We start from the raw sequence: 24738 nt of genomic DNA on the forward strand, positions 1-24738 counted from the left end.
AAAACAACACACACAAAAAATCAATTAAAAAAAGCCCCTGTAAGTCAACAAAATGACGTGTTCAGGTCAAAAAAGACATTAAAAACATTTTTGAGCAAGTTCTTCTGAAAATGTAAAACATACTATTATCTCAGAGAAAAACACAAAGACAGTTTTTTCCACACTGGACAGTGATAATTTAATAGAAACTTCCAGCAAGGAGGATTTATCTGAATTAAGTCCCTAAGTACTCTGAAGATCTACATTAATATGAAGGTCAACATGCATAAGATCAAATTTAGCTCAGATAAGTGGAAGTAATATGAGCTTGCTGAAACCAGATCACACTTAACAAGGATGCCAAGCTTAACATGGCTTGGTTGTGAGAAAATGAGAGTAAGACTAATCCTTTTACTGACATCAGTACCTAGGAATTGATGGGAAGCTATCTAAACAGCAGTCCTTCCTCTCTATAGGATCCTTTGAAACAAAACTGATTATGGAACAGAATATGTATGAGCAGTGATAGAAATGTTAAAGGCCTCAAAAGAAAATATCCAAGGTTATTTTTATTTTTGTGTTCACTCTATGCTGCTTCTGCCTTGTAAGAGAACTACAATGATTAAAATGTGTGTTTGTGTCTTTGGCTAGCCTGAACCTGACTGACTCAGCAAATCCAGCTAAGGCTTTTTCATATTATACTATGTTCAAGGCACTATTTTAAGAAACTCCCTCTAAAAATCAATTCAGCATAATTTTCAATGCTTCTTCACAAAAATCAGTTACAAGAAGTGTATGAATGAGTGTCTCAGAGTTTTCCAGCTCAAATTAGCCAGTCTGTATAAAAAAAAACCACAACAACCCCTAAACTATCCCCACAAATCCAACATCCTTCAAGAGCTCGATCTTGGAAGGCAGGCTCTATGCAACACCTAAGCCAGGCAAACAGCTAGCTCCTCCTAAGAGTGGTGATTCTGCTTCTCCTTCCTCTTCACCTTTGTGCTACCACCTGGTTGGATGGCTCAAGGCACACTGGCAGTTCCAAAAGCTAAATAACAGAATACTATTCACTTCTGTTTTATGAAATCAGGTTTCTGGAATTTGTTCACCTATGGTGATTAATAATAGAGTAGTGAAGAAAGTGGCCAGGATTAGTGGGAAAAGGAAAAATGGTTAGTTCCTCCTGCTGGTGGTTAGATCAGAGCAGCTACATCACACAACTGCAGCTGGAGAGCTAAGATGTGTACATTCTGTCTTGGACATCATCCCTACAGATACAATCTAGAAAAAACCCTGTTATTCTGATCAACTGTGTAGCACTTCCCCACTAAGTGTTTAGGGCTGATAGTTATAAATAAATCCTATTACATGCCACATAAGAAAATCTGATATGGAATTAAGCAAGACAGACATTACTATCCTGTACAAACCCTCTGTATTTTATTGAAGGAACTTTCCAATTGCAATACACAAAAAATGGCTCACAGTCTTCCAAAAAGTATCTCTGATGAAAATTATTTGTGCTGTGGGATTCTGGGTTTGACAGATCTACCTTCTTACTGTTTTCATTTTTATGACAAATACCATCTGCTTTGCTTCCAGTAAACTACTCATTCTTTGAAAAAATGTGCTTTCAATATAAATATGTGCCAAGAATTAAGTAGCAAACATAACTGACTTCAGTTTTCCCCAGCAATAAATCAGAACCAGAATTATCAGGCATCTATCTGGGACTCTGTAGCTTTATTACATGGGAAACATTACTTAAACACATCTGAAACAGAAAACAGCTATGAGAAGCCTGTATCTCAGCTGCTTTGCAGCTAGGATGAAAATATATGGTAACTCCATCCATGTGTCTAATACAGTGAATTAAGAAAAAGTAAACACTGAAGTTTAGCTGGAATGCTTGGTAAGCTATTTTAACAGGTAGGTCTTCTTAACAAACTATTATTTAATAGAATCATATTGTGTTACAAGATTTACAGGCACATAGAATTATGTAGCTAGACTAGATTTTGATACAGTACTTCTGAAAGAGAGCATTTTAATTTTTTTTTTTTTTAATCCTTAGTTATGTGGTCAAGCATCTTTCCCATTATTGTTCAGCTGACCTTAAAGGTGAAACTACAAAACACGATGGAACTAGAGGTGGTTTAAAAAAAGCATGTATTGATTACAGAATTGCTCTGTAAATAATAGAGTAACATCCAATTTCTGATAGCTCCTGCTGATGATGCAGACACTGACAAATACAGCAATAACACAACATGTATATTAAGACATCAAGATTACATAGAAGTTAATGAAAATAGAATAGCGTTTTGTTAATTAACAAATATATTAAACATCCATAATTTTACATAAAAGACACTTTATTATATATTTAATAGAATTAGAGGACAGACTAAACAATTTCTTACCATCCATCTTGTCAGAAGTATCCTCTTTGTTGAAAAAGCAGGCAAAGAAACATGGAAAACTTAGTGTGTTAGAATAAAGGTGTTCACAGCAGAGTCATAAAACATTAATTAAGGAAAATACATTAATATTAAATACAGCAGACGTGTTTATCTAATTCATGCATGTATAAGCTACTTTAAGTAAAGTTGGTTTCTATCAGTCCAAAGTACAAATTACAGAATAGGGTACAAGCAACCCTACATGGGGATGCTGAATCCCTCTGCATTACTCAGATTTTAACAAACCCTTACAGGAAAACATTTATAAACCATTTCATGCTTTGCGCCAACAGTAACTGAAGCATCACTACGTATTTATATAATTACTGAACCATAATATTTAAATTTCTTATGAAATTTGCAACTGAGCATAAAGCTCCACCTGTGTTAAGGGACAGGAGGGAAAGAGACATCACAACACAGAGGACAAATGGGAGAAAGTTCCTCTCTGGTTTAAAAGCATTAAAGATTTACCAGTTCAGCTGGAAGGTAGTGCATACATTTTATGACAGTAACCACCAAAATTAAAATTGTGTGAATTAAATGTTGTGAAAATTGAATTAGTGTGAGACACATGTAATTACAGCTCAAGTTTCCTCAAAAAGGACATTAATACTTTAGGATTTCAAAGACAGTCAACATTTAGAATAACTAGAGAATGCCCTCCTGATTCTAGAACAGTCTTTACAATCATAAGTAAGCAAGTGTTCTTCTATTAATAACAAAAAAGGAAAAAACAGGTAGAGACCACTATAGATTACTATACTCAGGAACTTGTGGTCCTCTGAGGCTCTAAATTTGGCAGCTGTTTAAGCAAAAGGTGGATGCTTATAAGTAAGGGTGATAATAAATTCAAGCTGCAGGAGACAATGGTATTTATTTTGGTATTGACTGCAACACCTGAGAAGATGTGGAAAGCACTGCTGAAATACAGTAATATTTCCTAGGCATTTTAGTATCGTGGTCAGCATTATCTTAACAAATCTGTCATTAAAGCTGACATATTTGGATCCAGTGTAAACAACCCCTTTAAAATGAACAGGGGGGAAAAGTTTACCAACTAGCCCATTTTCTGAAACATAACACTAGCTTGGATTCATACTCCATTCATTTTAAAGTTACCTTTTTTAAACTAAGAGCAAATAATATTTTGAGGTGGATTCCATACTTAATCCATAGTCAAACACACAATAGTCACACTCTTCTCTACATAGGTAGGAGTGGACAGGTAATTGTCACTTAAATTACCACTATTAAAAAAACCTGTTAGGAGAATGAGCCAAGATCAATCAAGCAATATTCCTTATGTTTGACTACAAGCAAACCTTGGTCTTTGTGACCACCACTGCCCTTGTAACATCTGCAATAGGGTTTGACTTTGCTATACATTGCTAGGATCACAATATTTTGCCATTTCAAGCCACCACAGTCGTCTTCTACACAAGTGCCTACATCTGATAGCAAGGCTTTCCAGCTACTCAAATCCTTTAGAAGAATATGACCTGGACTTACTACTTATTTATTCCTATCCCCTAGCTTCACTCACCAAAACTACAAAGAGATTAAGTTTTTTCTTTATCTCTGTTATTTTCCTGCATAAAACCACTACCGTTTACTTCCCTGAACACCTCTATGCCCTTCTCAAACCTTACTTAAAAAATTCTGGCCATGAATCACATATTGCTTAAAATGTTCTGAAAGCAAACCAGTACTCCAATCAAGAGCTATTTTCCACAAAACTCAAGACCAAAGTAGTCTCTTCATTTCAACAGTATGAATAAGTCAGATTAATTTACAAAGATTTGACATCTTCTTCTATCACCATGCTCTGTGTCACTTTTCACAATAGCTGAACTCCAGCTTTGTCTGAGATTCAGAATATGTCCTGTTGCACTCCAAAACTAGACCAGGCAATACTCTAATCTTGGAGAACTATTATCCCACAGATTTTATGCTTTTAGACATTTACTTAGAGGAACTGAGAATTCCTCAAGTGATAACCACTAGCATGTCTTCATCACCAAGCAAAATGAGCCTGACTTTAGTGTTCACCTGCTACCCAGCAGGTTCCCGATTCCTCCCCCTGCAGGCACTAGAGGGAGCCCAGACCTGAAATCACTATTTCAAGTAACAAGGATTCCTATCAGTCAGCTTTGCTCATGCTCATAAACTTAATTCTAAAAATGAATGGACAAAACAATCAACTCATGTAAAACAGTTTTAAACTTAAATTTTTGTTTAAAAAAAGCACACCTTGAAAACCATAGCCAAAGTGTATCCTAACACCTCCCCAAACACAAGGTAAATAGGAAGAACTATATAGTTTCCCTGCCTCTCCTGCAGTGGTTTTTGGCAATACTGACCTTAGGATATGGCTCCTTGGTGACCACCAGTGGTGTCCACCAGTGGACAAAAAAAAACCACTAACAGTTTTGTGAACACTGCACCTCACTTCCCAAATTGCTACCCCTATAGCATGAATAACCTAAAAAGAACAAAAACCTACTCCTTTACCCTCCCCATTGACTGGTTTAGTTTAGACTCAGTGGAGGTACTAGCGTTTACCATCACGACTATCAAATACTTTTCTGCATTCTTATAATTGGTAGCACTATGCCTAAACAGCACAGTCACCTAGACAGCAAGACAGTCACCTAGATAAAAACATACACATAGCTCCATCAACACACTTAGGAAGAAATCTATGAAACCAATGTTGTGTATTATTGTGTAAAACACTTGTATATTACGGCAAGAAGCCACCACTTACTGCCAGGATATCTCCTTAGCATTGTTGTAAAACAGTCAGCTAAAGAACTGAGAAAAATGGAAGATCCAATGTCCTAACATTCATTTCCCTATTACTTCTACAAACAAGAATTCATCATCACCAAGTGAAGACACTGCTCCTTCCAATACTTACTATTAATTCCAGACAAATATATTTATAGAGCACAGAACAGATACATTCTTTACACTGGCATTCTTCAAAAGCTCAAAAAAATAAAGCACCTAGCAAAGCTGGCAACATAACAGAACACCCGCCCTTCCGCAGCACTCCAAATACTATTAAAAATAACAACAGCTTTTCCAAAGCAGAAGTATGTATTTTCCCTGTAATGGCCTGATCTAAAAACCTCAACAAGTACTCCTCAGTGTAGTGAAGATGCCTGGCTTACCTAGCGAGGCATAAGAGCCCGGGGGCAGACCAGCTGCTGACAAGCGCCCAGCTCCAGCTGCCTGGCCAGCATGCCGGGCCTTGGCACCTGCCGCTGCGTTCACGTCGATGTCGCTTCGAGACCTTTGCAGAGATCCTGGGCTTGGAACACTCCTGCTGCTGCCTGAGGCTAGCAAGAAAAAAACAAACACAACAAACCCACCAAGCACACAAACAAACAAGTAAAATTAGGAAATCAGTCGGCAACAAATAACATCAATTCTGTTTAAAAGGTCAGAGTTTTCTACTACTGGAGCAGAGCTGCTGATAATGTAGAATAATGTAAGCTAACATTAAACAAAGTACCATTGAGGTTAAGAAGCAAACTAGACCTAGTGTTGCCATGCAATTCAGATGAAGAACAGTTTGTTTTACAATATTAATCTTCCTTCAGCATGAAAATTTAGCATTATTTAATACAAACTATGTGCTTCCACCCTAGTAAAAATTACACAATTGTGAATATTGATGTGATTTATTACATGACTGAATGCTTCACAAACAGAAGGAAATTCATAGCAACCCTTATGAAACTGAGGGAAGATAGTATCCCCACACTTCAGCTATGACAAAGGCACAGGCAAACTGAACATATGCTTTCAATTGCTTTAGGGTCTAAACTTCTGTCAAGTATTTTTATATTCACCTCCAATTATTTATTGTATATTAACTATTTGCTTCAGTTCATTTTAACCATTGGTTTATGTCTTCAACAACTAAATGCCCTTCAACAGTGTCAGTATACAGAACGTTGGCCATTTGTAAAAAGGAGTTCAATGATTTACTCCACAAGAGTCACAAACACATCATGTAAAAAGAGAACAAAGAAATTAAATTCTGAAATCTCAAGACAAAATTAAACTCTTTGAATTACAAATCTGTGGTTTTGCTTTTCACTGTTCATAGAGCAGCGGCTACATGGGAATAGATGAAGGTACAAATCCTTCATCTTCAACTGCTCTAAGCCTAATAACCATTAATTAGACTAGAGAATAATGTTTTGCTTTTCTGTGAGTGACTGTTCCATGAAAGAATTCCAACATAGATGATCAATCAATAGTACCAATACACAGCAAATTGTATCTTACCCTTGCAACAACTGAAAATACATAAAATATGAAGCAAGTAGGAGGAAATCTTAGCTCCAGGTGCACCTTGGAGTGACACATACCGTTATTTAACTCAGAAACGGGGTAAAAGCTTAAGAGAGTAAAATCTTAAACTGCATTAAAAACTTTTAATTCAAAGAAAATAAAGGACAGTTATTGTGCATTGCACTACGTAGCAACCACCTTACCTCTACCTGCAAGGCTTGCTGAGCTAGCTGCAGACCATTTAGAAGACAGAGGACGACTGGAAAGGGAGTCAAGAAACCCAGTAAGTCTCATGTATCAGAATCAAAAGGCAACAGTAACAGAAAGAAAAACCTCCACTCCTGTTCTTTCTTCCCCTTCAAGTTTCCAATAAATTTTAGATAAATACATTACATACAGAAGGATAAGGAAAGCAACCACCTTCTCTTTTGCATTTTATAAAATTATACCTTCAACACAAAGCATTAATCCTTTGATTACCAATAGGCATACTTTGCTAAGACAAGGTTCAGGCATTCCAGATTTGGTCACAGAAACATTTAGGGTTGTCAGTACAAGGTTTTAACCACAGGGCTGATCTTCTAAAACCAGCCATCAAACAAAAACAGTGGAAGCTGCATAAAAAGCTTGATTTATGAAAGAAACTATGCAAAGCAGTATGCGCAGTAACAAGGAAAATAGGTGTACAATTCATAAGCCTCCCCCAGTCTGTCTCCCAAGGATCAAGTTAAAAATCACAAAGGAAAATGCTGAAACTTCCAAGCAGCTAGACTGAATTTCCTGTGTTCGCATGTTAGAGGTTCCCACAATTTCTGAAAGGAGAAAAATCCCATGTCTTTTTTCTCCATTTCCCTTTGCTCTTACTGCAAAAAATGAGTTGCTGCTGGAGCAAAATCTGTCTACTCAAGTTATACTGTGAGCCATCCCTTCCACCTGGTTCAGAAAGGTAAAATGCAGTAAGAGGGACCAGGGAAAAGCAAGAGACTAGCAGAATAAAGTGTTACACTTTCATCATTGATTCTTATCTAGCCATCTAAATATTTGTCCATCTGGGAACGTTTCTATTTGCTGAAATAGCTGACTATTTAATCACTAGTAAAATTACAGCCTGAGTCTAGAGTCTCAGCTTTAGTAAAAATTATCCACGTCTAATTTTAAAGCAAAAAGCAGAGAGAAAAAAGATGCATAATATTCTGAATTACTAACTCAGGAGTGCAATGATAATATAGAAGTCAGCACTGTTACTTAACTCCTCACAAAAGGAGTATTTGTAGCTTATGAATAATACCTACTTTTCTGACATTCCTAGCAGGGACACCTCACACTAGACCAGGCTGCACAAAGCCTCATCCAATCTGGCCTTAAACACCTCCAGCAAAGGGGCTTCCACAACCTCCTTAGGCAACCTATTCCAGTGCCTTACTACCCTCATGGTGAAGAATTTCTTCCTTTTGTCTAACCTAAATCTCCCCTCTCTCAGTTTAAAACCATTACCCCTTGTCCTATCACTGCTCTCTCTGGTGAAAAGCCCCTGCCCAGCTTTCCTGCAGGCCTCCTTCAGGTACTGGAAGGCTGCTATAAGGTTCTCCCCAGAGCCTTTTCTCCAGGCTGAACAGCTCCAACTCTCTCAGACTGCCTTCGTAGCAGAGGTGCTCCAGCCCTTTGATCACCTTCATGGCCCTCCTCTGGACCCTGGACAACAGCTCCATGTCTTTCCAGTGCCGAGGGCTCGTATATGGCCAATAACAGTGAAGACAGGGAAAAAAAGATCTTCAATCTGAATGATCTCACTGTTAACATCTTCATTATCTTTTTTTTTCTTATATTTTTCTTTCTTTTTTTTTTTTTTTTTCCCAGTGAAAAGGGGTAAAAAGAAGCAATACCCTTCTTTCCTAGACTTATTCATTGCACCAGAATGCTGGCGTCAAGATACGAACCTTGAAGATACTTTGGTGTAACAAAGAAATATGTAAGAATAGCCTGCTACAACAGGGCAACAAAGATGATAGGGGGATTGGAGCAGCTCTCTTATGAGGAAAGTCTGAGAGAGCTGGGATGCTTTAGCCTGGAAAAGAGAAGTCTTAGGGGAGACCTTATTAATGCCTCTAAGTATCTAAAGGGTGGATGCAAGGAGGATGGAGCCAAACTACTCTTTTCAGTAGTTCCCAGTGATAGGATGAGGGGCAACAGGCACAAGCTGGAACATAGGAAGTTCTGTTTAAACATGAGGAAAAACTTCTTTACAGTGAGGGTGACAGAGTCCTTGAACAGGCTGCCATGGGGGGTTGTGGAGTCCCCTTCTCTGGAGATATTCAAGACCTGCCTGGATGCAGTCCTGAGTAATGTGCTCTAGGGGATTCTGCTTTAGTGGGGGAGTTGGACTACATGATCTCTAGAGATCCATTCCAACTCCAACAATTCTGTGAAAATCTAGATAACTGCTCGTATTTGTAACCTTGCAGAGCTAATACTGTTATAAAGCAAAATGTAATTAAAATGTTTATTAAAATATTAAAAGTGACAAAATACAGTTGCAGGTTTTTTCTACACCAAAGACATTTGGCTTATTTGCCTTCTTTCAGAAACAGTTTTTATGAGTTTATAAGTTCAGAAACAGTTAAGTGACCCTTACTTGAGGCTCTCCTGTGAGCTGGAGGATGACCTGTCTGACTGAGGAAGAGATGCTATACTGCCAGAACTCTTCAAGTATGTCTGGAGGCTTCTTTGATAGGGTGGCTCAAGAGAATTGTACAGAGTCTCAGCTTCACCAGGAAAGTGATTCCTAAGACCCAGATAAGCTCTGTAAAAGAAAAGAATAACCATGTGTAATTGCTCTGTATTTTCTGCAAAGTGTGAGTCACAAAGTAAAAATTACAGAATGAACCAAGGATGGGAGGGAAAGGAAGTCAGACTGAAAATGTGTAATGCATACAATACTGCTCATCAATTAATAAAAGAAACCAGCCGGGGTGACTGAATTTATCTTTTCAAAATAACTTAGTCTATACTCTGAAATTCTCACATTCACTTCACAATTCTGTGGGAAGGAAGAAATAATTTTCTGGACTACTCACTAGTCAAAGTGCTGCAGCTGCTTCATTAGTTGGAGGGGAGGGAGAATGACTGTGCAACAGTATCTACCTTTATGACTCTTCTTTCAGTAGAATCCTCAACTGTTACACAACAGGATTCATTGCCTCAAAACTAAGTTTGTCATTTGCAAAAGAAACTAAATATTAATTTAGGACTTCAATAACAGAAACATCAATTTTCAACTTAAGATGTGCCCTCTTCTTCAGCCACTCACCTCCAAGTAGTGTTCTATCAACCATGTAAAACATAGAATAATTGAGAGCAAAATGTAGTTAAAACTCACTTTCTTGCCTCCACTCGTGCTTCTGCATCAGCATCATGAATGCCCTTCTTGATTGTTTCAACCAAGACAGCTGCATGCCTAGAAGAAAGATATTCTTCATGCTTTTGCAACCCCAAATTCTATTTTACATGCTAAAGTTTTACACTTGAATAAACATTTCTCTGCATAAAAACCAGCTGAGATAGTAATCCTTTCTAAGATGAGGTAAACAAACACTTAAGCACAATGATGATATAACTGCACCTTCACATGCACCTTCTTCCTTCAATTACAAAAAATTATAAACTACTTTTCAGATATACATGCAACTATGACACTTAAAAAGTTATTTAAAAACACCTTATTTAAAAAAAAACTACTTTTTTTTTAAATTGAAAAACTATTTCCCCTATTATATTAATAGCAATAAGAAGGAAAAAGATTAGTAAATTTGCTTTCTGGTAAATTCACCTCTAAAAGCTTTTGGCATATGATTTCTAAACCTCAACACATGCTCAAAGAACAGCCAAGTGCCCAACAGAACAACCAAAATAGGGATGGTAAACATGCTTTAATTCAAGACATGGTTAGTGTTTTGTTTGGGCTTGCTTTTTTTGTCTTGGTTTGGGTTTTTTGCAGGGGTTATTTTGTTTGGGGGTTTTTGAACACATACATACACTCTCGGACATAAATCAAGTGTCTCCATTGCTCCCTTTCTCAGAAGCACCATGAGAGGTTGAAGGGTGACTGTAGAGCTGGATGAGCTCTTTAGAGCTGTAGAGCCATCTCTGGAGGCCCTGTAGTAAGTACCTTTGCTCTCACTTGGTTCTTACCATATACATTCTTTGCAAAGCTGATACATGTACTATTTTCCTATCTACCTGGAGAAGCTACAGTCTGCTCTTAATAGTTACCAGAAAAAATCCTCCAGTCTAATCCCACTTGCCATCTTTTATGGTAAAAACACAGATTTCCTCCTTTCAAGAACAAAAGACGGATGCTTCTGTCCTTGTTGCATAAGACACATGATAATAGGTGAAACTCTGAGAAAGCATGGAACACATTGCTCACATGCAATACTAGAGAAGAGGCAGAGGGTAAAGACAGGATGCAACATGAAGCCAAGGCTGAAGCATAAAGCTCTCCTTCTCCCTGGCACTTACGTGAGACACAATCTGCTGTGCTAGAAAGGTTGGCAAATGCTAAACAATTTAATCCAATTGAAGGATTCAATGAAAATATTTCTGTCTTGAAATTCATTAGTAGTTTATTCCTGGGCAAAAAGTATACTAGCTCATACCTTTCCAATGAATGTGTTTGCCACTCTTGTAACAGCAGGTCTAAAAATTCAAAGGAGCGCCTAAAAAGAGAGAACAGAAAGTTATAATTAATACTCATTTCTCTCATGTGCTTGCAGAATAAACAGTAACTTTATTCCTTTCCCCTGAGGCAAAAGTACATTTATCTGTCAAAGAAGGACACTGGTCACTTTATTGCAAACTTAAAATACTCTGTATAGAAAGCAAACAAGCATGCTAACTAATCCTAAACTTCAAAAAAATACTTGTGGTTCAATTAACCATCTGTCATGTTATTATGTATATGCTATGTTTGTTTTATTAGCCCAAAAACAACAGAGAGAAAAATACACTTTAAAAATGGTACAAACTATAAATCTTAGTATTTAAAAAAACCTCACTTCTTTAAAAATTCAGCTATTAAGTCACAACACGATGTTTCTGTGTCCATGTACTTCTGTCCCAAACACTATTCCCATTCTTTCACATGTCATTACTGGGTGTATAACAAAAAGGAAAACATGAGACCATTAGGACAGGGCTTTGCATATAGGAAGCCTTCCTAAGGATCTACTGGCACTTTACAAACTGAGTTATGTAACCTTATTTATTATTAATTCCGAATTCTCTGCAATTTAGCAAAGAGCCATTAGCAAAAGACATACTTTAAAATATGCTTGAAGCAAGATCCTGGTGAACAAATTAAAGCAACATGGATTACAAAGGTGCAGATGAGTCTAAAAGCCATGGTAGTGGACACTCTTGTCTGGAACCAATACTTTTTCTAATTATGTTGCACTTTTGACCTGTTTTGGAGAGGAAGATTTTACTTTTATACTGCCCAAATCCTTAGGACATTTATAAGACAGAGCAAGAAACTCTGAAAGGCTTTTCCCTATTACAGCTGATATAGTTTTGCTTTGCCTTTCCAAAGGAATGAAGTCAGTATGAACACAATGCAATTTCAGCCACCTTTGTTGATGTTCACTCAGTGCATTGTGAACTGCAGTACCAAAGCCACCTACAGTTTAATGCTCCTCAGCAAAACCATGATAAGTGGAGGCACTGAAGCCACGTGAATTGTTTTGCAGTCAAACCAGAAGTTATGATAGGCCAGTATAACCTGGGTAGAGGTAATTCATGCTTTGGACGCAAAGACTGCATAGATTCAGAGCAAATAGTTCAGATCCTCAAGCTATTTCTTTCATATACAGAGCTATGTTGCTTTCAGGGCTAGCACAGGTCCAGAGACAGTATGAGCTGCTTTCATGACATTCTGTGAAGAAAATGACTCTCTGTCAGAAACCTACTAATCTTGTCAAAAGCCAACCCAAGCATTCACTTATTAGAAAGAACAACATGCTGAAGATGCACATCAGCTGTTAAACATGACAACACACTGATCCAGCATGTCCTACCTAAGGTAGCAGCCAGCATCTCGATGCCACAGCATGGTAGGTCTCTTATTTTGGGCACAGTATCAGACAGTTTACCTCCATACATTCAAACCACATTGCACAAAAGTTACAAAGTCCTCCTTGAGGCAGCAGGAGAGCAAAGTGCTGGCACAGACTGCACGCAGTAGGCTGTACTGTTTCCACAAGAGCTAAACTCACTGGACCTGTCAAGTCTGGCCCTAACAGTAATTAATAGGCTCAGGCAGGTTCTTTGCAAATCTCTTTCATGCTCTCCCAATGCCTCTCAATACCCATGTTGTTTATTCTCATTAGACTGAGCAACACAGATTCTACTACAGCTGCAATTTTTTTTTCTTTCTTTCTGGTTTTAAATCAGAAGGTACTTTTTCAAAAAGTGTTAGGAATGTTTTAAATTAGAATAAACAGGATACAATTAACATCTTCCAATATGGCAGAAAGTACCATTCCTCAACATCATCTGATGTACCTTTGCTGAAATTAATTTTTGTAGTTTACTGGAAAAGAGTTTTGTGTGTTCAGTGTAAATGGCCATAAACCTTCAAATCTATTTCCAGCATATGATCATCACATTTATAAAAGCAATAGTTTTAATAATTCGCTACTTCTAATGTACTCACCTTCTAACTGCAACTGATTTTGAGGTACAGTTGCTTGTTATTAAAGGTATGAGTCGTGGCACATGGGTATGCTGAAGAAAAAGAAAGAAAACAAAACAGTTGAAGACAAAAACACTATCAAATTAGTACTGTAATAATTAAGACAAACAGAATTAGCGACATAATAAACTGCATTAATTTAAAATGCTTATTGGAACTAAATATAGAATACTATTAAGAGGCTGCTGCTAGTACATCAATTGATTAAACCTGCTTTTTTTCCAAAACATCAAGCAAAAAACATTTCCAATGCCACCAACAATCACACAATGAAATGCCATATGCAGCTGTCAAAGTGATACATGAAGGCTCAAATGTCAGTGTATCCTCAAAGGAGTTGTAAGCTGATGTGATTTTAGTTTTGCCACAGAAAAAAAGCAATAGACATAGCAGTCTTAAAAATCAGATTTATAGAGAAAAAAGCAAATCAATCAGTCTGAAACTATGAGCACTCTTCTACGGATCAATCAATACAATTAGCACTACAAAGGCCAAATTCCTTTGAATACGAAATACATCAATAAAATAGTAAAAGCATGACAAGTAATACAAGCAAGCATATGTATATAATCTATATGGTAACACCTAACATCTTCATGGCAAAAGACAACCCTTGAACTACCATTTAAACTGATGTATTTGGTTTTCATGTCAAGGTTCTGGTAGCAGGGGGGCTACAGGGGTGGCTTCCGTGAGATGCTGCTTGAAGCTTCCTGTGTCCAATACAGCCAATGCCAGCAGGCTCCAAGAAGGATCTGCTGCTGGCCAAGGCCGAGCTCACTGATGGTGGTAGTGCCTCAGGGATGACACATTTAAAGGGGAAAAGCTACTACACAACAGCAACTGCAGAGGGAGAGAGGAGTGAGAATACATGAGAGAAACAACTCTGTAGACTCCAAGGTCTGTAAATAAGGAGGGGGAGGAGGTGCTCCAGGCACTGGAGAAGAGTTTCCTCTGCAGCCTGTGCTGAAGACCACGGTGAGAAAGGCTGTCCCCCTGCAGCCCGTGGAGGTTCACAGTAGAGCAGATATCCACCTGCAGCCTGGGGAGGATCCCACACCAGACCAGGTGGACATGCAAAGGAGGCTGTGATCCAGTGGGAAACCTGTGCTGGAGCTGGCTCCTGGCAGGACTTGTGGACCCATGGACAGACAAGTCTTTGCTGGAGCAGGTTTGCTGGCAGGACTTGTGACTCCATGGGGGACCCATGTTGAAGCAGTCTGAGTTCCTGAAGAGACTGCACCCCACTAAAGGACACAGGCTGGACCAGTTTGTGAAGAACTGCAGGCCACTGGAAAGACTCACATTGGAGAAATTAGTGGAGAACTGTCTCCTGTGGGTGGGACCCCACGCTGGAGCAGGGGAAGAGTGTGAGGAGTCCTTCCTCTGAGGAGGAAGGAGCAGCAGAAACAACATGTGATGAACTGACTGCAACCCTCATTTCCCATCCCCCTGTGCTGCTAGAGGGGAGGAGGCAGAGAAACTGGGAGTGAAGTTGAGCCCAGGAGGAAGGGGGAGAGGGAGAAAGGTGTTTTAATATTATTTTTTTTCTTTCTTTCTCATTATCCTACTCTGATTTGATTGGTAATAAATTGATTTTCCCCAAGTTGAGTCTGCTTTGCCCATGACAGTAACTGGTGAGTGATCTTTCCCTGTTTTTATCTTGATCCACGAGGTTTTAGTCATATTTTCTCTCCCCTGTCCAGTTGAGGGGAGCAGTGGATCTGGTGGGCACCTGGTGTCCAGCTAGGCTCAACCCACCCAAAATGTATAAAATAAACTACACTAAATCCAAATGCAATATTTTAATTCAGATTTACAGTAGCCTTACTTCAGCTTAACTAATTGTGGACACAAAGTATTAAAATATTATTTTAATTCTGAGTAACATGGTTCAAATCCATTTTCAGTTAATTTCTTTATTCCTTTCTTGATTAAACACGTAACATCTAAAACAGCCCCAAATACAGAGTGAAACTGCAGCCTATAAAAAAACTGCTTGAAAAGTTCAGTACTGAACAATTCTTACTCTCATGTGTCATAGCTTTCTCCTTAGCTTATTGTTCCAGAATATAAACACACAAATCACCAAAAAAGCAGAGAGATCATTATCAGTTCTCAGAGAACTGCCAACTTTAGAATTAAAAGGGAATTCACTAAAAAAATCTGGAAGAACCTTACAGTTTTATTTCTTTGTACTGATACACTTTGAAACAGGATTTTAGGGGTGGTTTTTTTTGTGTTTTGCAGCTTTCAAACTGAAAAGTGGTACATGACTGCCAGAAAGGGAACAGTAAGCAGTATAAGGAGAAAGAATAAAACATTTTTACAGATGGAGAAACCTGTATGTTCCAAGTCTTTGGAGCAATTGACATTGTAATTCCTACAAAGTGTTTCACAAAGGAATCAAAGCCTCAGGCTTGCTTTCATTCAGCTTTAAGACTGCACATTTCATCCTTTACCCACTTTGAAGCTGTAAAGATACATGCTTCCTCCCAACACACCCTGCAGCTCAACTGTCCAACCTGAATCCCACCTCCCTCTAGAAAAGATATTCTACCATCATGCCATCTCATCATGACTGTCAGCCCCCCACCCCTTTTTTTACATTCATTTCCTTATTTACCAAGAGTCAAGAAAGAGAAACCAGACAACAATGTACAAACTATCTGAAGAAGAAATAAAAAATCCAATAAAGGTACAAAGATAAGATGGAGCTCTTCAAGATCACTGAAATAATAGTCTCCCACATTTTATGTAAACTCACCCTCACAGCAACTACATACTAAAGCACTGGGATCTGAACTGGCTGTCAGTAGATTCTAGTAGCAATTTTTCAACAAAATGCTGACTCCAAAAATTGTCATGGTTTGGGCTCTAAATATTCAATTGATCACATACTCCCTGAACATCTGTCATTTAATCCAATGATAGAATTCCAAAGGAGAGTGGGACTGTATTTGGTTTGACACTCTTCTTTCTTTCTTTTACCACTAAAACGTGATTTTGTCAGAACACCTTGCATAAGCCATTTATTGGCTGGGTATTTGAACACTGTGGATAGGATTTTCTTGCTTCTATGCCTCCAAGCTAGTACATTAAAATACAGCTAAGAATAACAGAAGTTTAAACAAAATGAGGGCAACTATAGCCAATGTGTAGGCTTGTCTCCAAATAAACTGGACCAATAAAGCCAATTTAATGTAACCGCCCCATTTTTATTTCATGCTGCTTTTCTGGTGCTTTATTTGGCTTTTATAAAAAACAAGACAAGGTTAGCTTCTTACATGCCTAAGCTTGCCTAATACTACTGCAGCAAATGGTATTCTTCTCTTAAAACTTTAATCATCCTGTGTAAGGTATATTCCCTCTTCCACTCTCAACTCTGTACTATAGCTCTCTCATGGCATGTTTTAAAGACTGTGGGGTAAAAACACCAACAGTTCTTAGCCTAAGTGCTGACACAAAAGTAATGCAGAAGTCTTACAGCACATTCTCAGAGGCATGGTAACAAAAATAAGTGCAGATTCCAAAGCATACTGAGGATGGCAGAAAAGGTGTGATTAAACCACTTAGATCTGCAACAACTTACAAAATTCAGTAAGTGAATAGTAGTAAGTGCATGGCATTAAGAACATCACAGCTTTTCACTCAGAAATTACAGACAACCTCCCACTTCTATCTGAAGCACAAAAATATCAGCACAAGTCCCAAAAATCTATCTAAATATTTTGCCTCAGACAGCAGTCCGTTGGTTAATGAACACACACACAAAAATAGATAGTATACAGCATTTCCCTCTTCTGTATGCTATAGCTTTATGGACTCAGCTTAGAAAGTCCTTAAACCTGATGATTAAAATCTCTATTGGGCTTCTCTCCCATGAACTCGTGCTTTCTGAACTTATCCATGTATGTTTAGCCTCTTCAACATTTTGTCATTAGCTCCACAGTTCCAATTTTTTTACTATTAAAAAAATAAAAATAGTTTGAGGCTTGGTTGTTGTTTTCTTATAAAGATTCTTAGTAGCTTCTTAACTACTAGCTTAACTTTGTCTTCTCCAAAAAGGAAGCTAAACAGAGGTAAACTCTGAAATACACTTGCCTTTTAGAAATTAACACATTACAAGCACATCATGAAAACAGACTTGATCTTCATACCTATTCTTTCATCTTTATGATGGTAATGCTGCCAATTCTTTCCAATGATAAATAACATTTGTCCAACTGTGAGAAAGTCTACTTCTCCACGGAATAATAATTTATAAGCCATTACTTAAGAATCTTTATTATCTCTGCTAAGAGCCACTACCTGAACATTCCTTGTAAGCCAAGTGAGAGGAACACCTACCCGAATAATGAATCTAATGGCTGCGCATCCAGAAGTTGCCATCACTTTGGCGCTGTTTGGAACCAGATTAAAAAGAGTAGGCACAATAGCTTCAGCTCCATGATCAAACTTGTTTCCCAAAACAGTTGAAAGATGGCTATTCAGAAAGAAGAAATAAAACTTGTTAACATAAATTTATTTATTAGTTTTAAAACAACTAAGTGCATTGTACACTTTGAAGACTTCCATTTCCAAGCAACAGAAATTTTAAATTTCATTCTTCTCAAGTCCTTACCTCAGTAGAAATGCAAAATTTGCAGAACATTTTTGTTACTTGGCAGACATATTAACAAGCTGAACAGTAGTAACTTTATTTCATAATTAAAAAGCAGTACCACAATTTGAAAGTTTAAAATGCCTGTATCCACATAAAACATAATAGTATTTCTGCTTTTTAACACATTTCGACAGTACGTAACTTCCCTAAGATTTCAGATTTATCATTCAAGATTTTTCCCTTTGGATGAGGACATGTACACAGTACTTTTACACCACACCTAACTTCATGGTAAGAGGTTAGTGTTATTTTCTCCAAGCTGAATTTTCCCGGCAAGGACAGTTTTATGCTGTTTAAACTGCAGACCAGAACAGGAAGGGTGAACTCTGGGGTTTATCTGTTCCACACGGCCACCAAAAATCAGTAGTTACATTAACGATTTTCCAGAGGAAGAAAAATAATCTATAGAAAACATGATGTAAGAACAACTGCTCTGGTGTAAAAATAAGGGGTTTTTTCTCCCTCTTGAATCTAATGGCAGTCGCTAAGTTGATGAGGATGGAGATCTTATTTCTTCTTAGCTAAAGCTTCTAAAATCATCATGGACATGAAAAATATTACCTCATCAAAACATTTTACCGAAGCTTTCACTTTGGTTTTATATTTTTTAACTGCATCTCTGATACTTCAGCAGTCAAGCAGGAGGGCTCAAATCACTGTAGGGCAGCTCACTTTCTAATTACAAGTAATAACAGTAAAATTTTGTGCCAATCACCCAAGCATAAGTGCTCCTAAGACTAGCCCCCAGAACTACAGCAGTACTTCCAGCAGTTTGTAACTTGACTAAGTACCAAGCGTAATGATGGCAACTTGTTCTTCATTTAGAAACTGTTACAGTATTATAAATTACATATATTGCCTAAAAGAACAAATTCCTTTGAATTTCTCTATTTCTTTTTCTCTATGGCTTTGGATACTGACTTGACTCTTTATCAGTCATAATATACTGAACTCCATCAAGCTAATTCTTCCTGCAACACTGGCAAAGCATCTTTTAAGTCTAACTCATACTAAAACCTAGCAACATGCACCAATGCACAGGGAGGATACTTACGCTACAGTAATGCAGGCTTCTCTAACCACCTGGGATCTGAGATCCTTGGCTGACAGCTTGAAAGCACCATCCAACAACCGTAAATGCTGGAAAAATCCATCATACTGTGCAGCTCCAGCAACAAGCAATGATCGAACTTTCTTCAGCTAAAAAATTTAAGGCATTTCATTTAGAACAAAACCAATATGCATTTAAAAATAAAAAAGCACTAACTTCATTGCAAAAATGTGCATCTGGAAAGCAAAGCATTACTTTGAAATATATGGCAGTAATTAAATACACTTTAAAAGACTTTAAAACACTACTTAAATTCTAGAGTTAAAACGTCTCAGATCCTAGTCTACAAATATACAGATACATAATTCTGTTCACGTAACCGTTTCCAAATGTTAAGATGCCATAAACCTGATAGAAAATATAAATGCTACATACACACAAACATTTTAATCCTGCAAGTGAAACTTAGCAAAGCCACATATAAGACTCACTAATGGTAGCAGAATACATCATTTTGTGTAAATGCAACTGAAACATACACGATGGCTTTTAGAAAACCTCTCACTTAAACATCAGCAAAAAGTAGTGCAGCCTTTTAAAAACACTTGCTGAAACTTACTTGGCATATAAAAATTAAAGTTTTAAAAATTCAAATTTCTTCCAATTATATGGAGTGTAATTACTTTAAGAAAAAAACATTTTAAATTAACCAGCTGTCTGTGCTTTACAGATACACCCACTCAAACCTGAAACCAGATAAAAAGTTTACCGCATTAGTTCTTTGATCCCAGTCATGTTTGTCATCTGAGAGGATTTCCCTGATTTTGTTCAACGTTTCTTCAAGTTCTCGACTAGAGTAGATCTGAAGTATTAAACAAAAAGTATATTGTTAATATCCCAGGTAAAGAGTCTAGTACTCCCATTTCCTGAATATAAAATGAAATTAACTTGGAGTAGATATGGAACCTTTACTGTATTGACAACCATTTTTGATCCAGTGCTTCAATAGAACATGGTTATGGAGGCCTCTACATTTCATGCTGAAATATTGAGGAGGTAGAAGACATTCATGCTCTGAAACACATGCATATCCCATTTGTAGGATAAACAGGGAAGGAATCACTTCAGAAAAATATGAGTTAGTACACCCAAGACAGGTCAGCTTCGCTATAATGCATAAAACAATTTCTGCATATGCTTTACCAACAAAACTAACATTTTTATTACCACAGAGCTGTGTAAGCTTTCCCAGAGTACACTGTGGAAGCTGCTTTGCAGTTCTAGTCAGAGGACACAACTGCATCCATAAAAACCAAAAAGCTACTTGCTCGTGATTACTGTTTTCTTCTTCATTAAAAGTCAATAAACATCTGATACAGAACTCATTTTAAAGGAGTAAATTACTTAAAGAAAACACTGGGTTCAAGCATAACACACTTTCTACTGTACTGCTCACAAAATCAAACACAAGTATCACCATTTAATATACTTGTGTATACTGGTAGCTTACAATACTTGTAACACAACACTCATTTACTCTATTCTATAGGTACCATACTATAAAAAAAATCAGTATTATGTGTGTTTCTGTAAGCATTTTAATCAATTGGTCATCATTAAATTTCCATTATCAATTCTTATTTTCCTTTTAAAAGTGAAAGAGATTAGTCACTGGTTAACTAGAAGATACAGTTTCACATTATGGTGACCCTAATGCCACCAGAACTCATGACATGATTCAGCCTCCTCAGGCTCCCCCTTTACCATCACCCACCTTGCCCTGTCCCCATCCCAGCTCAGAGCTCTAGCATACAGAAAGCTAACCCTACAAGAGGAAAGGCAAAAATTCATCTGCCACCTCGGCAGCCTATGCCAACTTACTACAAAGAAGCGAAGTGCAATAACACAGGAAGCTAGACCTTGCCTTTGGGTGGCAGCTGAAAACTGTCTAGTGCACACTCGAAACTTAGTCCAAGGCTCTGGGTCAAGGTACAAATACATTTTGTAAGCTGCCTCATTGAGTAAATCCTTAAAAATAGGACATTTTTTGTTGTCAGCCTGTGTGCTATCAAAGACCATGTGCTGTAGTTACTGCCACAGGATTAAAACATGCTACTGTCACGGCAACAGACACAGAAGCAACATGCACAATGGGTTTATGTCCACCTTACCTGCACGCCTAGGCAAAGAATTTTATTTTTTCTTTCATTATCTGGCATAAACTGAACTGAATCTATGCAACTTCTGTTATTCAAATTGGCATTGTAATGCATAATGTAATAAATAGCAGAATTTTATCTTTACATTAAATTAAAACTGCAGTTCCACTGAAAAATTCTTAATTGTCAAGGTTGTCCATGCCTACATTAGTATCAGAGGAATGAAATGTAATATTTTAATAATTTCTTTTCTCCATGCCTTTGATTAATTCTGCTTTTAGAAGGCCAAGATGAAATTTTGTGTTAATGACAAACAGATTTTTTTTGGTCCAAAAGTTCCCACATCAGACTTATATAAAACCAACTAAATTTGTTTTGAAACAAATTTTAGCTATTAATGGCAATCACTACTAAGAACCTAAACATAGAATTTTCTTCAATTTAAGCAAAGGTAAATAAATACAATCCTCTCACCACAGTACTTCTCTTTCTGGCACATAAATCCATAACAATATCTCAAAATCACTCATCTTCATAAGCTGCCAGTATCCATTAGAGGGCAACACACACGCATCATTAAACGTAAGTGAAACATCAAAGACAGAAATATTGTAAGCTGAAACACAAGTAAGAGTAGTAAGAACTATACAGATTGAATGTATTTCCAATACGGGGTTTACAAACTAGATAGGAGTACAAAACACAGTATTCCTAAAAAATTAATGATGACCAATTATTGGAACAGGTTCCTGGAAAGGCCTACCACTGATGGCTTTTAAGAATGACTTAAACCTACATACACCATAAGAAACCTTCATTTACTTGATTAATCTAGATACACTTAAACTTGATTCAGAAATGGACCTGGTTTTCTGTAATACAGTTCCCTTTCTTACTTTCAATGAAGTCCCTACTGAAATCCAGAAATGTGATGAAAACAGGACAGAGGAATGGGTCCAATAATGTACAAACAACTCACTCTCCCCATTCTAACAAGTTTCCTTGCTTATAGAGTTACTTGGCAAATTACAGGTCATAAACATTCCTTCTTCTCAGGGTCTAGTACAGAAACTTCTCTTTTCCTTGTTATTTAACACGGTCTGAGAACATGCGATCTGCCTTTTTTTTGAAAGATCAGAAAACATCCACAACTAGAAACATGAATTTGGACATCAAGAATTCATTACTCTTGAAGGTTTGGGTGTTCTTGTTTGCTTTTTACCCCCTGGTCAACAGATGTGACTTACATTTTTATCCATAAAACAAAGATGTTATTTTGGGGTCAGTTGCACATTTATTCCCTGCCTCCTCACCTCAACTCAGGTGACATCAGTCAAGATAAGCGTGTCTTTCTCCTCCACCTCTAGCAGCTTAGGCATGACCTACCTTCCCAGGTCATCCAGCAGTCAGACAGAAAATTGCATTCGCTGGTCAATGACACACAGTTACCCCACTTCTGTTCTTGACATGTTATTAACCAAGTTGAGAGATTAGAGAACTCTGCTTGGGACTGCAAATACCAGGCACTGACCTACTAACAGCACATTTTCTGTTCTGTGGAATATGGCTCTATTCAACATAATGGAGATAAGTAACATTAAGAGCTCCCTGTTTTTGCCCTCCAAAGAATTCTTTACACAGCTTGGAGAGGCAAAGAAACATTAAGCTCTTACAGTGTAAGACTAAGATTTCCTGACTATGACAGGGATCATGGAGATAGAGTGCTCCTCCCTAAAAGCAGACAGTATTTCTGCCTACAAATAATTATGCTATCATTTGGGGAAATAAAAATAGAACAAAAGTATGTATCAAGAAAAGGGAGTCATACTAAATCCCTCTAGTATTTGGGAATTACAGCTTACTGAGTTTCTGGTTGCCTTCCACACCTCAGATGCTCAAGGAAAACTTATTCAAAATAGGTCTAGGAAAAGATTCAAGCATGTTAAATGACTCAGCTGTGTGAAAATACCAAATAGAGGCAATTCCCACACTGAAATAACAGAAATTAAAATCTGATCTTTCAAGTAAGAATTCAGAATCCAACAGGTTCATTAATATTCTAATAAGGCACTAGATTACTTTTTTTGAAGTAGTGCTAGAGATGAGAACACATATGCCAGACAAACATCATTACAATTCAGGCACATTTGAAAATACCATTCTTACTTTTAAAATTATTTGCCTGTGTTATTACTATTATTACTTGATTATGACTTGTTTTCCAAACATTACGGAAATCTTTTTTTAATAAAAATTAAAACTTGTAATTATTTTCAATAGCTCCCTGGGATAAATCAGGAAAAGAAATAACAAATTTTAGCTGAAACATGATGTGATAATAATCAGTAGGACAGTAAAGAAAAGGTCACTTTTCAAGTAAATAACTGGAAAAAAGCAGAGCTTTCCATGGAGACTTGTAAGTGCAGAAAGATGGAAAAGTAATGACACTTGCTTAAAATATTGTAAAATTACACAAGTTTTAAAAGTAGCCCAACATAATATTGCAAATAGCCTATTTCTGGAAACCTACATGAGTATACACAGCATCTTACCTGTACAGTAGGAACATCTGTAAATGCCTTAATAAAATCATCCTCATCCACAGCTCCAGCTCCTCCTTCTTTAGAGGAACCTAAATAAACGTAAACCAATGTTAAACAGCATGTAAAGTACATCAAGGTCTTCAAACTGACATAAGCACCTTTCACAATACCTATTTTCAAACATTTAACAACTTACCAAAATCCTGAATATTCATTGTGTGTAAAATTGCAAAATCATGACTAATAAAGTTAAAACTAACTTTTTTTTTCCGCAAGTCAACAATGTTGAAAAGTTTCCAATTTGGAAAAGCCAAATGGTTTAATTTTAATTGTTTTCTTTTTGTGTGTGTGTTTGTGTTTAATTGGAGATATGTTTTGTGTAACAATCTGCCAGTAGCTGTTTGCATAGAACTCTGAGACCTGCATACTGCTAATAAAAATGTTCCCAAATAAAGCATAGGATTTTATATTATTTACCAAAACAAGAGTTATTTTTCATTAAATGGAATTCCTCAGGATGAATTCTCAACACAAATATTACAAGCAATAAGCCCTGAAAGTTTGGGGATTTTTATTTTTTTATTCTTGCATAGTATACATGATTAATTTACTTTGTGTTTTCCAGTATTCTCATGAGGAGCTAAGAGTGCAAGGTGCATTTCTCAGTCTCAAAGCTCCAAGAACTTAATGAAAAAAGCAAGGACAAAGTGAAGGGAATTTGCACTGAAACAAAATCTCAAATCCAGCCATTGGCAGCCTCCTTCTCAGAGCACTCAACCGGAGGAAGCTTCCCAAAACCTTCCAAATACATCACTAAAA

At 37.2% G+C, this 24738-nt stretch overlaps 1 protein-coding gene across 3 annotated transcripts in view; it reads right to left on the reverse strand.

The window, feature by feature from the left end:
- Positions 1-24738, reverse strand: part of CLASP2 (cytoplasmic linker associated protein 2) — a 137946-nt gene that overhangs the window by 41681 nt on the left and 71527 nt on the right. For 2 of the 3 annotated variants that reach the window (XM_010001699.1, XM_010001700.1), the window contains 12 exons: positions 23929-24008; positions 19987-20079; positions 19221-19366; positions 17851-17986; positions 13462-13532; positions 11408-11467; positions 10129-10206; positions 9385-9552; positions 6956-7011; positions 6079-6081; positions 5621-5788; positions 2403-2426 (listed from right to left, as the gene is read on the reverse strand). In XM_010001699.1, coding sequence (XP_010000001.1) covers positions 2403-2426; positions 5621-5788; positions 6079-6081; positions 6956-7011; positions 9385-9552; positions 10129-10206; positions 11408-11467; positions 13462-13532; positions 17851-17986; positions 19221-19366; positions 19987-20079; positions 23929-24008 — 1083 coding nt within the window. The remainder of the gene's footprint in view (positions 1-2402; positions 2427-5620; positions 5789-6078; positions 6082-6955; positions 7012-9384; positions 9553-10128; positions 10207-11407; positions 11468-13461; positions 13533-17850; positions 17987-19220; positions 19367-19986; positions 20080-23928; positions 24009-24738) is intronic. The other variant, XM_010001702.1, reaches the window with a different exon arrangement.

Source organism: Chaetura pelagica, unplaced genomic scaffold (genome assembly GCF_000747805.2).
Source record: "Chaetura pelagica isolate M959 unplaced genomic scaffold, ChaPel_1.0 scaffold657, whole genome shotgun sequence".
NCBI classification, from domain to species: domain Eukaryota; kingdom Metazoa; phylum Chordata; class Aves; order Apodiformes; family Apodidae; genus Chaetura; species Chaetura pelagica.